Source organism: Mytilus trossulus, chromosome 2 (assembly GCF_036588685.1).
Source record: "Mytilus trossulus isolate FHL-02 chromosome 2, PNRI_Mtr1.1.1.hap1, whole genome shotgun sequence".
Lineage (NCBI taxonomy): Eukaryota > Metazoa > Mollusca > Bivalvia > Mytilida > Mytilidae > Mytilus > Mytilus trossulus.
Genome location: NC_086374.1, coordinates 47,687,021 through 47,698,854, shown reverse-complemented (window position 1 = coordinate 47,698,854; position 11,834 = coordinate 47,687,021). Strand labels below are relative to the sequence as shown.

The 11,834-nt window shown below is 31.5% G+C and overlaps 1 protein-coding gene across 3 annotated transcripts; it reads left to right on the top strand.

The window, feature by feature from the left end:
- Window positions 1-121: 121 nt before the first annotated feature.
- On the top strand, window positions 122-6,254 carry LOC134707435 (cyclin-dependent kinase 2-interacting protein-like). Of its 3 annotated transcripts, none has more exons than XM_063567172.1 (5): window positions 122-193; window positions 2,599-2,761; window positions 4,033-4,129; window positions 4,605-4,722; window positions 5,787-6,254. In XM_063567172.1, the coding sequence occupies exons 1-5, from the start codon at window positions 142-144 to the stop codon at window positions 5,981-5,983; spliced, it is 627 nt and encodes a 208-aa protein (XP_063423242.1). In that variant the 5' UTR covers window positions 122-141; the 3' UTR covers window positions 5,984-6,254. The 3 variants fall into 3 exon arrangements, with proteins under 3 accessions (XP_063423242.1, XP_063423239.1, XP_063423240.1); XM_063567169.1 differs by having other exon boundaries at window positions 4,033-4,153; XM_063567170.1 differs by having other exon boundaries at window positions 141-215; window positions 4,033-4,153.
- The last annotated feature ends 5,580 nt before the right edge of the window (window positions 6,255-11,834 follow it).

The following is an 11,834-nucleotide window of genomic DNA, read 5'->3' as shown; positions in this document are numbered from 1 at the left end:
TATAGAGTCGATTGATATATTGAAGTTCACAATTTGTGTTAAAAAAAAAGATAATAGGACATAGATAACATATCATCATAATAAGGTATCATATTAATGTATACAAGTTATAATATTTATTTTAGAGTTATCGTTCCTGATATGACGAATGAAAATGAAAGTAGATTTTCACCAGTGAAGAAGCATGGTCAAAGTAAAATTTATACTAGTTCTAGGTTTTATTTTTGATCACAATCTGTTTATATATCGTTATATAATATCAACACAATAATTCGACAAGTTACATCACATCCTTATGGCTAAAATTCACCTCAAAAATTATTTACTCTGCGCATCTGTAACAAATTTCAGGCATAGCATGCCCTAGATAAATGAATTTTAAGTATGTTTTATGTTTTAGAAAAATAAAAACTTACCAGGATTTTGCCGTGCACTTTTTTTTCATTTCTCCAGAAGGTCTAGTCCAAAATTCCAAATAATTATGACGTCTGGCAAGGCTATTTTATTTTTTTCTGGGACGCCTTCCTATGACGGCGTCCCAGAAAGAAAAAAAAATAGCCTCACCAGACGTCATAATTATTTTGACTATAGAAGGTTTTGAAGATGCCAAAATAAACTAAGTTTTATATCATGACGTTTTAATAAAGCAGTAAATTGTGGGTCTCATTGGGGTTTAAGTGTGACGCGTGATTGCCGATTTTTTGTAAGCGTGACACGTGAAAGTCAAATTATTGTGGCGTGAAAACAGGAAATGAGGTCTTGCAGGACACGGGAAATGACAAAAAAATAAGAATTGCTTACGTACATAGTGTAAACGGGATACAGGAATCTGACAAAACAGTAAGCAGGATCTGGGATCGGAACCCCCCAATGAGACCCCCTAAATTCCCTCCCAAAGTCCAACTGAAAATATGAGTTTGGCGTTATGAAGTCGAAGTAAGGCGTCAAAGAAAAAAATTATAATAGCCTTTCAAGACGTCATAATTATTTGGACTAATCATGTATGCTTTATCATATATTTCAACAGGAGAGTGTATATATATATGTACTGCTTCCTGATCCCAAGCACCTGAATTACCCTCAGTTCTACTTTTGTCTTGTTTTGAAAGGTTTGATAGAACTGCTCAATTACTCATCCGAAGCACCTGGGATACCTTACAATTTCTGTACTGTTGTTTTAGAAAAAAAAATTGTTTATTTTGTTTGTTTGTGTGTTTTGTATAGTATTTCATTGAGTTCTTTTTTTTATAATTGCATTTCATGTTTCAGAAATATGAAAACTCAATGTTTGTGACGTCACATTCCAAACAATGACATCATTCAATAAATGATGTCGCACCCAGATGACCATTAATTAAGGACCCATTTTGAGGGAGAAAAAATTATGAAGAAGCTTGCATAAATCAAAACAGTGTAAATGTAAAATAAAAAAAAAAAAGGTGCGATAAAGGGTAGGGGTGTTATAAAGGGTGTGATAATTTCATAAAGGGTGCGCATCAAAGTTGCCCAATATGGATTAAACAGCAGGCAATTTATAAAATATCCAAAACTACTGTATTTACTACTAAATGTATGATAAAAAGGAATATACAATAAAAAATCAATTAAATTGATAATCGATTTTAAAATCATTACAAACAAGTGAAAAAACAAAACAAAAAAACACAGTTTGAGATAAAATAATGATCATAGATATAAAAAGATGTGGTATATGCACCGATGAGAAAATTCTCCATTCAAGTCACATTCTTAACATGAGGTCAAATGCATTCTATATTAATATGATACAGATTGTATGTGTTTAGTTATTTACTTATGAATTCAAAATACTCTGTTTTTTTCATCCATTGATAATTATACCAATAAAGGTTACAAATGGTTTCTGCTATAAGATTTTACACTCCATCTCTGCTCCAGTCATGTTTCAGTGAATCCTATATAATCAACCAAATGTTTCCCACAAAATGCAGGCCCGGGCACCCTAATTTCATGAACTTATTTTAGTGCTACTCTTGACTATTCAAAGAAGCATAACTCCTAGAAGAAAGAATTTAGTCATTATTATCAATGATAAAACAATAAAATATTTGATTTGATTTGATAAACACATCTACATACATGTAGTATGTCCTTTGTATCTACAAAAGTCCATTAATTTCTGTTTTGTTGTTTCAGAGAAGAAATGATGAACAGGACTGACGGGCCAATAACATTTCAACAACTTTGTTTTTGGGGGGTATTATTAGACTTTCAAAAACTCAAAATTGCTTATTTAAAACTAGTGGATAATATCATTCAAACCTATTTCACCCTTCCTGCTATGTGCAAATCTTATTTAACTTTCAAAGGACACAGCACTTTCAGTATAGAGGCAATTCCTCTTAAGCTTGATAAAGGGATGCTTTAATTGTTAATAGTTTTAGGTGAGCAATTTCCAAGTTTATGGAGCAACCCTGATAACCAGAGACTTCTACAAATGTGTGTTATAGTAGTCTCATACATGTTATGGACAACATTGCAGCCCATGTAATTTTAGTTGCTGTGAATGGGTTGGCAGTTACAATGCATGTGCATAATGTTATTCTTTTTTTTTTACAGGGAATGTAAAAGAGCATAATAAAAGTGGAAATTTAACAGGAAGTGAGAGACAAATCAAAGATGGGGTAGCAGATGTGTACAATCTTATTCAAAAATGGAAGAACGCTAACTCAGACGGAATGCACATTATTGATACCATAGCTAATATTAAGCTACAACATGTGTAAGATTTTTAAATTTAACAAAAATTTATTTCCTGTACACTTTTAATACCAAAAAATATATACTGTAAATTCAGAAATTATTGCGTGCATTTATTATTGCGATTTTGTCAACTTTAACATAAGGAGGCACAGGGTATAAAAATTTCAGAAAAATGTTAAACACTTGTTTTTCATTACAAATTATATTTGTTACCTTTTGTAGTTGTTACTTTATCATATGGTACAAAATCATTCAAAACAATCAATTCGTGTTGGCCCCAAATGACTTTTAAAATGTATACATCATTGAAAAAGTTCCAAATTATCTCCCTTTGGTGTAAAAATGCCAGTTTTTTGGCTTTTTCGATATTACCTTTCATTTCTCCTATTACTTCAACAGAAAAAAAACACCTTTACAAAAATGTATGCTTCTTTCGAAGGCAGATTGTGAGCGCAAACGAACAGTGACCCCACTTTTTTATTTTATTTTTCTATTAACTATAAGATAAAGTTCATTTATAGAAAAATATAGAGAAATCCCATATAAATGATTTAGACCCGCGAACCCCCTTAAATGCGATTTTGATTTTTAGGATTTTGGAAAATGTCATGCTTTATTCAGTTAAAATATTACAAAATGTGAGTTTCAATCATTGTGTTTACGACTCTGTCGCATTATTTGCAATAATAAAAACCTCGCAATAATTTCTGAATTTACAGTAATGCATTTTGAAAAATTCAATTAAATCAAGGATTTGTATGATGTATTATACAAATCCTTGGTTTTATTCTGAAATTCATAAGTACATATTCTGATATTCTGATCTTGCTATTTGATAAATGGAAAGCCAGTCTTATTATGTTTAAGAATGATTGATAATTTTTATTATTCGTTAGTTTTAGGAAAAAGGTAGGAGTGTCCAATTCAGTTTAAATACTGTCTAATACTTCTTGAAAAAAATGTGACCATATAAAGAAAAATATAGAAAGCAAAATTCTCTTTAATGAAAAGGAAATGAAAGTACTATACTACCCATTCTAAAATAAGCACAGTTTGTTTTAATGATTGTATATAATTTATGTATGCACATCTCATCAAAAAAAAAAAACTAACTCCAAAGAAAATTCAAACTGGAAAGTTCCCAATAAAAAATTACAAAACAAAAAGCTCAAACACATCAAACAAATGAATGGATAACAACTGTCATATTCCTGACTTTGAACAGGCAAATTAAAATTGTATTTTCCTACATACATGTCATAATTATTGTAAATGTTTTTGGTTATGTAGTTATAAGGAGAATAAAGATGAAACCCTACCAAATGGCAGTATACCTGAAGAATTAGAAGCACAATGTACCTCACTGCTGAGTATTATTCAGAAAATGGTGAATATTCTGGTACTCAGTCAAGTAAGAGCAACTAAAAGACGTAAAATTAAGCTATCAATCTTGTGATAATTTCTATATAAAGGACACAATCATAGGTAACTGCTAATTTTTTTCCAAGTTGCACTGGATTTATTCTTGATTTTACTTCTTTCAGTTGTCTCCTTACTAAACAAAGTACATGAAGTACCAGTATGTCTTATCAGGTGACTTGTTATATACCGGTACAAATGTACTTCTAAGTTAAAAGTTAATATAACAAAAGTCTATTTGTCACCAAGAAATTGGTGTTTTTCAATACATTCAAATGAAATTTTTACATAGAACACATAGGTGAAGCTTTATTTTTTTTCAATTCATATGCAAATTACAGGATAAACTGATTATGTGGAAGCTTCTTTTTAATGTTGCACTGTTTCAACACAACCAGTATAGTAACCATGATCTTAAAATGTCTTTTTGTATATTTTTGCAGGAGAAAATTGTGAAGAAATTGTCAGGAACATCAGCTATGTTTGTGGGTGTGATGAAACTTCAGCAGCATCTAACTGATGATTTGGTTTTGTTTCAAACCTGGACTCCTGATATATTCGGTAAATATTAAAAGGGAGACTACAGTAATGAGATTATATAAGGGAGATAATTGATGGGATTATATGAGGGAGATAATTGATGGAATTGATATAAGGGAGATAATTGATGGGATGTTATCCCACTTGATATCTTTATATATTAGTTGAAGGCTTGAAATTCTGACAACAACAAATAACAGATTTATTTTCACAAATCTAGTAAAAATGTTGCTTTGATATTGTTTGGTGGATTTTACTTATAAGTAGAAATTTCTGCTTTGACTTGCCCATTAACAAATGCTCATTTTGTGCATGCATTTTATTTCAGACATTTTATAGGAAATAAAAAATAAAAAATGTCAACAAATTGAAAGCAGTTTAGATAAATAAACTATTAATTTAAAAATAAAGTTTTATGCTCTATATTAAATTCCGATAATAATTGTTAACTCTTCATTTCATCAAAAAATCTATAGGAATGTTGTCAGGGAAAATAACTTTGCACAATTTTATTTAATTCATGGGGAGATAATTCAACTGGATATTACTACAATGCAACCAAATTTTACACTGGTTTCCACAAGATTTGTTGCATTGTCATATTACTTTAAATTTTGTAATGATAAGTCTGTAACATTCACAAAACTATAAAAGTGAACTAAGTGAACCTCACCAAAGACTATAGTTTAATTCATGCGTTAATGAAGAATTTTATATGGCTTTTCTTTTTTTATGTTTTTTAAATTTTGAATTACCTTAGTCAAGATAAGTAACTTCATTGGACTTTGAATTGCAATTAATGAAAACTAGTACAATCTTGTAAGGAATTGAAATATCAAACAAAACTAACAAAAATTTCATATGTGACCTGGATTCTGTTCAAGGAAGACATGGATAAAAAAATAAGTCCTAAACTAAAATTATTTTGTCAAAAAACTTTATCTTCATAATACAAAAACTTTAATGTCAACAGACTGAGAGAGAGTGACGTGGGAAGCTTACTTTTCCTTTGTTTATCTATGTATTATAGAATAAATTAAAGAGTTTATTAATTGTTTGTCAAGTTTTACTATTTTATATTTTAGTTTCTACAGTAAGAGAACTGACAGAAATGTATAGAAAGGAATATAAACTGAAACAACTGATTTACAAGAACATTTGTCATGCAAAAGATCGTAATACCATGATGTTTTATACATCGTCATGGTTACACCAACCTTACATCACAGATAAAAGTCATGTGTTGTTAGAAAGCTTGCTGTTAGAAACTGGACATAAATGAAATTGAAATATTTATTACACATACCTCAAAATTTAATGTTTATGATATTTTGTGTACACTTACTTGTCAATAGCTGCCAATAAAACATTGTACTGTTGTTCAAATATTATGATCCTCTGTGTACACTTATTTGTTAATACATGTAGCTGTTGTTAAGACATTGTAACATTGTTTAAAGTTTTCACCACAATTTATTGATGTATACAATTACATGTTATCATTTCGTTGTGTTTTTGGATTTTTTATATAAATGAGAAATTTTAAAATTTCATATTTGAATTATTTTACATTAATTTGGTCTTGGATGGCCTTTTGTAGCTTACCATATGGTGATTGGTTTTGCTTATTGTTGTAGGCTATATGGTGATTTCAGGCCATTCATTTAGTGGCTATAACTTGAACTGTTCATCTCAAAGTAATATGAAATATTTAACAGCAAAAAGGTATTAACATTGAATATCATAAATCATAGCCAGTTGTAATTGATAACATGGTAAAATTATTGTTTAAAATCAGGTTTTTACTAAACATGGCTAACTCAGGCAAGCGATTCATTACAACAGCTTCCTGGCTTGTAATTTGGGGGCCCTTTATAGCTTGTTGTTTGGTGTGAGCCAAGGCTCTGTGTTGAAGGCCGTACATTGACCTAATGCTATAATGGTTTACTTTTATAAATTGTTATTTGGATGGAGAGTTGTCTCATTGGCACTCACACCACATCTTCCTATATCTATTTGGCTACTCTATATTACTTTTTGGTTTATAGCTTTTCATCTTTTAAAAAAAAAGATTTTCAAATATTTTGGTCTTGAGCATCCCTGAAGAGATATTGATTGTTGAAATGAGCGTCTGGTGCAGAAAAACTGGTATTGTTATTCCAAAAGCCTACCAGTATGAATAAATATTGTGAGGTATCTATTAAAGAGTTTGGTACTATAAACTACAGACAAATATCTTGTCTTAAACCATGGCAAATGTGTACACCATATTTTAAGATCTAGATTATTTTGCCTTGACAAGTGTCGCTTAAAATCGAAAATTAACAATGAAATGTCAACAACACCAGTAGGATAAAAAAAAAGAGAACTACTGTGTATTAAAATCATGATTACATTATGCTACAGCAGCACCTTTTTACAGCAAGTAGTACACATTGAATGAATTCAACCAATGGTCAAGCATCTGAACTCACTGACTGATATTTGAGTTATACACATGTGCAGTTCACACACTTCAATAGACCTTCATTGAAATTTTCAGCTGTCATGGTTCACACACTTAAGACTGTGACCAGATTTTATTCAGACTAACCAGGAGAAAATTGATATACAAAAATCAATAGCTAGACAGGCTTATACAGAATGTGGCAGGTTTAACACATGTTGGGGTACTTTACCCTCCCCTTTCTTGAGATAATGATGTAACAGCACAATGTTAAAACAAACTAGAATCAGTTGAAAAAGACAACTACTTATAGTGACACAAAACTAGAAACTAGTTCAAAGCCTAATACACTGGGCTTGAAGGCCATATGGTGACCTTTAGTTGTTAATGTTTGTGTCATTTTGGTCTTTTGTGGATATTTGTCTCATTGGCAACCATACCACATCTTTTTTATATTAGCTTATTAATAATTTAAATTAGTGACACATTTTAAAGATTTACAGATATAAAAAAAAAATGGTGAGGTTTGAACTTCTTTTTAGCTCACCCGGCCCAAAGGGCCAAGTGAGCTTTTCCCATCACTTGGCGTCCGGCATGCGGCATTTACTTTTACAAAAATCTTCTCCTCTAAAACTACTGGGCCAAATTTAACCTAACATGGCCACAATCATTATCAAGGTATCTAGTTTAAAAGTTTTGTCTGGTGTGCCTGGCCAACCAATTAAGATGGCCGCCATGGCTAAAAATAGAACATAGGTGTAAAATGCAGTTTTTGGCTTATAACTCAAAAACCAAAGCATTAATAGCAAATCTGACACAAGTTAAATTGTTTATTAGGTCAAGATCTATCTGCCCTGAAATTTTTTGATGAATTTGACAACCCTTTGTTGGGTTACTGCCCCTGAATTGGTAATTTTAAGGAAATTTTGCTGTTTTTGGATATTATCTTGAATATTATTATGGATAGAGATAAACTGTAAACAGCAAAAATGTTCAGCAAAGTAAGATTTGCAAAAAAGTCAATAGGACCAAAATGGTCAGTTGACCTCATTAGGAGTTATTGCCCTTTATAGTCGATGTTTAACCATTTTTCGTAAATCTCAGTAATCTTTTAGAAAAATCTCACATCTGAAACAACTGGGCCAAATTAATCCAAACTTGGCCATAATCATCATTTGGGTATTTAGATTTAAAAATGTGTCCGGTAACTCGGCCAACAAACCAAGATGGCGACCATGGCTAAAAATAGAACATGTGGTTAAAATGTAGTTTTTGGCATATAACTAAAAAAACCAAAGCATTTAGAGCAAATCTGACATGGGGAAAATTGTTTATCAGGTCAAGATCTATCTACCCTGAAATTTTCAAATGAATCGGACAACCGGTTGTTGGGTTGCTCAGTGCCCCTGAATTGGTAATTTTAAGGAAATTTTGTTGTTTTTGGTTATTGTCTTGAAATATTATTATAGATAGAGATAGACTGTAAACAGCAATAATGTTCAGCAAATTAAGATATACAAATACATTGTAAGTCAACATGACCAAAATGGTAAATTGACCCCCTAAGGAGTTATTGTCCTTTATTGTCAATTTTCATAAAATTTTCATAAAATTTGTAAAGTTTTACTAACATTTTCCACTGAAACTACTGGACAAAGTTCATTATAGATAGAGTTAATTGTAAGCAGGAAGAATGTTCAGTAAAGTAAGATGTATAAAACACAAAACCATCACCAAAATACAATTTTGTCATGCATCCATCTTCTTTCTTAGTTTAATATTCACAGAGACCAAGGTGAGCGACACATGCTCTTTAGAGCCTCTAGTTTGAGTGGGGGGAGCATGTTTGTCTCTTTATATCTTAACATCTATTATAATAGTATGATAAATGTGCGTTCGAATCCTATCTTAATTGATTACGATTGTCGTTTTTCCAGAAATGGTGGTTCTCTCTGAACTCTTCGACTTTAAATTTCTTCGCCAAAAAATCTGTCACTGCTACAAAATAACCAACAGTGCTGAAAGTGGCATTACACACCAATCAATCATGCATAGCGAACAGAAAGAATGACTTGTTGACAAAAAAAAACAGACTGATAAACATGTAGACAGACTTGTGTAAATGTAAATGAACAACAAATTTGTATATATTTACAAATAAAATCTAATTCTACACTGTTCGGTTTAGTTTCCAGACTATAAACATAGTGAAATCTATTGTGGGGGAAAAGTTACTAAATGTATATGTATACGTATCGTCAACTTTCCGCAGAGGAAGAATAACTGATCCAAGCTTGATTTCCCCGGATGAAAGAATGGTTCATGTCAGTCTTCCCACGGGGGAAACTGGCATGGGGAATATAAAAAAGAACATGTGGTATGATTGCCAATGAGACAACTATCCACAAAAGACCAAAATGACACAAACATTAACAACTATAGGTCACAAGAATGGCTTTATGTTAAGGTCTAAAGAATTTATTGATTGAGGTCCAAAGTTCTGGTACACAGCTACTTTTGCATAAGTACTATTTCTGTATCAGAAATCTGTAGTACTATTTTGTTACTTAAGAATTATTGTAATATTTAGGTACCACCTGTATTTTACAGTACTTGATTTGTTATTGAAATTGAATTACTACAGAACTCCCTTTCGATTTTTATAAATTTTAGATTTAACTTTTCCGAGTTACAAGGTTTTATTCATAAAACATGGGGGTTTCCAGTTTTAGGTCACAATAACTAAAAAATGCTTTCAGTAGTTCACGTGAACTTTGATGAATTGTTTATAGATATTGATGTAATCTCCCTATTGATTTTCATAAATTTAAAATACGACATATTGAGAAGAAATTGAACTTTATTTGATTATAGCCTGACAACAGATTTACTAAGTATTGCGCAACAGCAAAGTGCAACAACAAGAGATCTTTAATTGAATATAAATTCAATTCATATAACCAATTTCTTTGACTACATTTATTCTGAAACCTGTAATATGTCAAATAAATAATTACAATCCAAACTCAGACCTGTATCAAGGATTTGTATACTTAGACTAACTATACAAATCATTGCCTGTATCAAGCTTAAATAGTGTGTCCCGGTGATTTTTGCCCCAACTGTTCAGTGTTGGGTCTCTGTGGGCGTAAATTGAAAGTTTATACCACAACTAAATATGTTTAATTGTACATGATATATAAGGCATGAAGATGTATATGATGTACTGTAGTACGCCGCTAGATTAAAACTGACGAGGAAAGGTAACACACGGCCAGCGAAAGCTCTATTATTGTAGGGCCCAGGTGGTCGTGTGGTACTAAAATCTGTGTGGTCTAGCGGGACGGCTGCAGTGCAGGCGATTTGGTGTGGTTCGAATCCCGGCAAGGGAAGAACCAAAAAATTGCGAAAGCAAATTTACAGAGTCTAACATTGTTGGGTTGATGTTTAGACGAGTACTATATACATTATGTACACAGCCATGTATCACCATCATTGATGACGATCCGATGGATACATCTGTTGTAGAGTTGTCACTGACTCAGACGTACTTATATAATATAAAATAAGAAAGATGCCTTATATACGCCCGTCAAAATTTTGACGGAACGTATAATGGTATACACATGTCCGGTGTCCGTCCGTCCGTCCGTCTGTCCGTCTGTCTTTCTGTCTGTCCGGCGTAAACATGGCGTAACTTGAGAACGACATATCCAAATTTCATGAAACTTAATATAGTTGTTTCTCATGATGGTCAAATGATCTGTATACTTTTTGGTGAAAATTAGATTTAAACTTTTTGATTTGCGGCACTTTGTAACTAAAACAGGGGTGTGTTTTTTTCACATGTCGCACTGTATCTCAAAAACGATTCTTGATTATGGCTTAAAACTTTAAACACTTCTTAGTTATATTAATCTTAATATCTGTATACTTTTTGGGGATGATTCAAAATTTCATTTTTGAGTTATTGAGTATTTTGTAAAAAAGGGGGAGGGTTTTTTTTACATGTCGCGCCATATCTCAAAATCGATTTATGATTATTGCTACAAACTTTACACATGTCTTTGTTATATTAATCTTAAGGTCTGTATACTTTTTCAAAATTTTATTTTTGATTGATTGAGTATTTTGTAAAAAAGGGGGAGGTTTTTTTTACATGTTGTGCCGTATCTCTATAACAATTTATGATTATTGCTTAAAACTTTACACACTTCTTTGTTATATTGATCTAAAGATCTGTATACTTTTTGGTGATGATTCAAAATTTTATTTTTGGGTTAATGAGTATTTTGTTTAACAGGGGAGTTTTTTTTACATGTCGCGCCGTATCTCAAAAATAATTTATAATTATTGCTTTAAACTTTACACACTTCTTTGTTATATTAATCTAAAGATCTGTATACTTTTTGGTTTTAAGTTCAAAATTTTATTTTAGTGATATTTAGTTTTTTGTAAACAAAAAAAAAAGGGTGGTGGGTTTCCCGCCGTGTCTCAAAAACTATATATGGTTATTGCTTAAAACTTTCTCAGAAACTATTTATGATTATTGCATATAACTTCCACATAAGACGTCGGGCGTATCATGCGCTCATGGCGCAGCTGTTTATTCAAGACTTCTAATCCATGTAGTGTTGCATGTTTGCCAAGTTAGACTGATTATCGATGATCAGAGGTGGTTATGATG